General features: G+C 39.7%; 1 protein-coding gene across 1 annotated transcript in view; it reads left to right on the forward strand.

Moving 5' to 3' along the window:
* The first annotated feature begins 802 nt into the window (after positions 1–802).
* LOC106869911 (hyaluronidase-1) overlaps positions 803–3,712 on the forward strand; it is a 6,427-nt gene continuing 3,517 nt past the window's right edge. Inside the window, exons 1-3 of the mRNA XM_014915842.2 lie at positions 803–880; positions 1,211–1,455; positions 2,546–2,668. Coding sequence (XP_014771328.1) covers positions 803–880; positions 1,211–1,455; positions 2,546–2,668 — 446 coding nt within the window. The remainder of the gene's footprint in view (positions 881–1,210; positions 1,456–2,545; positions 2,669–3,712) is intronic.

Raw genomic sequence — 3,712 nt, forward strand, 5'->3', positions numbered from 1 at the left:
ATATATATATATATATATATATACATATATATATATATATATATGAAAGCTTTAATTTGGCTTCTAAATGACGTGTTTCGTCGGACCGTGTGATAAACAGGACCACTAAAAAGGAGATTCTACTCGTTTCTACAACTGCTCTGGCTGTCATAAAAACCTCTATAGTTGTGCTGTGGAAACACTAGTAATAGCAGCAGCAGCCTTGGACTTCAATTGTTGTCGCCAGCTGTGTTGCTGTAGTTCATTTTTTTTCCCTATTCTTCGGGTCTTTTACTTTGCACCATCTGTCTGACTGGCCTACTCTCTGCTTCCCCTATGAAGTATAACTCTGGGACAGCCTTTTAGTCTGCAGGCGTTGTCAGAACTTGGATATCAATACACATCCACTCGACCCCATAATGTTGTGGGTCACACGCGCTATACTCGTCCGTACTACGCCACAGAAAAGACAATAAATCGAACTTCATGATATGTAACAATCAGGCAATCTGGCGTTAATTTTCAAACTATTTTTTTTCTTTTATGTACCCAGAACTTAGCGGTTCGGCAAAAGATCTGATAGAATAAGTGCCAGACTTCAAATAAGTAATGGGGTCGATTTGTTCGATTGAAACCTTCAAGGCGATACCCCAGTATGGCCGGAGTTCAACAGTGTGCATGTAGGCAGAGAACGAACTGTCTACTATTTTGACTCATTCTCTGTGTTGAACACCAGACACACGCTTCCATATGCCCCTGCCTCAGTCTTGGGAGCACACATTCTGCTACCAAGGGCCTCCCCAAAATCTTCTTTCGAAGGTATATGGGGAACCTCGTTGTTATTGAAAAAGAATCATGCCACCTTCATCTTCGTGATTTCTTGTCTGAATATCTCAGGCAAGTAGGTACTATCTTTTGCAACATACTTCGTCCATTTTGTCACTGAAACGAGTTATATCAAGGATCTTCTAATGAGCCACAACACTAGTAAAAGATGAACTAATGTTGTTGTTGTTATTGTTGATGATGATTATAATGATGATGATGATGATGATGATGATGAGTGTGGTAGTGGTGGTGGTGGTGGTGGTGGCGGGTGTGGGTGTGTTGCTATTGCTCCTCGTACTTTTCACATCGTTTTCCTTTTATTTTTTACATTCAAATTAATATTTTCATCTCTGTTTAAATAATGCCTCACTCTCCTTCTTATTGAAATCTATTTCATCTTTAGCTGCATAACTTGAAGGAACATTTAAAACAAACAAGATTAGACGTGGAGAAAGTAATTCCTTCAAAGAACTTCAAAGGTCCAGCAGTTATCGACTGGGAAAACTGGCGTCCTTTGTATGAAAGAAACTATGGTAATAAGAGGATATACAAAAAACTTGCGATCGCTGATGTACAAAAACAACATCCTGATTGGAATGTAGCAGAAGTAAACTTCGAAGCTGAAATCCAATTCGACGAGGCTGCAAGGTAGTAACTGTTCTTAACTATTCGGTATTTATTTTAACTCCTCGTGATTAGAAACGCACCAGCTTTTATACTAAACCATTTCTATTATCTCAGGAGTGAAATAATCGTAATTCGACTTCGCCTATATTTTTGATCTCTCAATTCTAGCCGCCTGCAAAATTTCTTTTTTCACCGCCATATAACTTTATTACAGTGGAGGCGCAATGGCCCAGTGGTTAGGGCAGCGGACTCGCGGTCATTGGATCGCGGTTTCAATTCCCAGACCGGGCGTTGTGAGTGTTTATTGAGCGAAAACACCTAAAACTCCACGAGGCTCCGGTAGGGGATGGTGGCGAACCCTGCTGTACTCTTCCACCACAACTTTCTCTCATTCTTTCTTCCTGTTTCTGTTGTACTTGTATTTCAAAGGGTCAGCCTTGTCACACTGTGTCACGCCGAATATCTCCGAGAACTACGTTAAGGGTACACGTGTCTGTGGAGTGCTCAGCGACTTGCACGTTAATTTCACAAGCAGGCTGTTCCGTTGATCGGATCAACTGGAACCCTCGACGTCGTAAGCGACGGAGTGCCAACACACACAACTTTATTACAATTACCTAGTCCTAATCCTGTAACTGAGTTATGTCTCCTTAAAGTTCCGGTAAAACATCGAAAATTAGCTTATCTGTCTGTAACTTGACTAGAAAAAAAAGAAAAGTTATGTAGTTCTCAATATGTTACGTGAGAAGATTGTAACAGGCTTCAAAATACATACATACATACATACATACATACATACATACATACATATACATTGTATATGGTTATCGTGGAAAAGGCCTTCCATCTCATTCGTCGGATGAGATCCACATGCACAAAAGAATTTATTTCATCATACGAGGGGTGCATGGAAAGTTTTGAGCCTTGAAGTTCTGTATCTTCATCAGAAGTCTTGTACCATGTTTTGTTTTTTTTTGAGGCTCAAGAGTTTTCATACACCCCTCGTATATTTAATATTATTTTAGAATATTTAATATTATTTTGTTTACTATTTACTATTATTTTGTTTACTATTTACTATTATTTTGTTTACTATTTAATATTATTTTAGAAAATTGATGTCATCTACTTTAAAGCTGGGTGAAGAATTACGAAGTGAAGGTAGATGGGGATTTTATGGTTTCCCCAGACTATACCAGAAAATTCCAGAGCAAACAAGAATTGCCAACGATAGGTGAATATGATTTCCTTATATACGTTGTTTCGTGTATTTAGGAACATGCTCAACTGGTTAAGGTTAAGCAACTGACAAGCAAATGTGGTATTGAGCAGAATATTTGTTGTAGTCCATCTTTCACATCAAGACAAAACATGCGCACGTTAACAATTCCATTCAGTCATGCGAGCCACTGCCTGATATTGCACCAGGACATATACACTGCCTAGTAATTGTATCAGGGCACAACCACTGACTGATATTGCATCAGTGCATTGCTTTTTATTATCATTATCATTATTACTATACAAGGCGATGAGATGGTAGAATCGTTGGCACGCTGAACGAAATGCTTTGCGGTATTTCGCCCGTCGCTACGTTGAGTTCAAATTCCGCCGAGGTCGATTTTGCCTTTCATCCTTTCGGGGTCGATAAATTAAGTACCAGTGAAACACTGGGGTCGATGTAATCGACTTGTCACCTCCCACCAAATTTCAGGCCTTTGTGCCTATTTTAGAAAGGATTATCATTATTATTTTTATTATCTAAGGCGGTGAGCTGGCAGAATCGTTAGCACGCCGGGCATAATGCTTAGCAGCATTTCGTCCGTCGCTACGTTCTGAGTTCAAACTCTGCCGAGGCCGACTTTGCCTTTCATCCTTTAGAAGTCGATGAAATAAGAACCAGTTACGCACTGGTGTCGATGTAATCGACTTTCCCCCTCCCACAAAATTTCAGACCATGTGCCTTAAGTAGAAAGGATTAATATTATTATTATTATTATTATTATTATTATTATTATTATTAGGATGCACGGCCTAGTGATTAGGGTGTTGCACTCACGATCGTGATGAGGACTAGGCGCTGGAGTGGCTGTGTGGTAAGTACTTTGCTTACCAACCACATAGTTCCGGGTTCAGTCCCATTGCGTGGCACCTTGGGCAAGTGTCTTCTACTATAGCCTCGGGCCGACCAAAGCCTTGTGAGTGGATTTGGTAGACGGAAACTGAAAGAAGCCCGTCGTATATATGTATATATATATATATATATATATATATATAT

The sequence above is a fragment of the Octopus bimaculoides genome, chromosome 12 (genome assembly GCF_001194135.2).
Source record: "Octopus bimaculoides isolate UCB-OBI-ISO-001 chromosome 12, ASM119413v2, whole genome shotgun sequence".
Taxonomy (NCBI): Eukaryota; Metazoa; Mollusca; class Cephalopoda; order Octopoda; family Octopodidae; genus Octopus; species Octopus bimaculoides.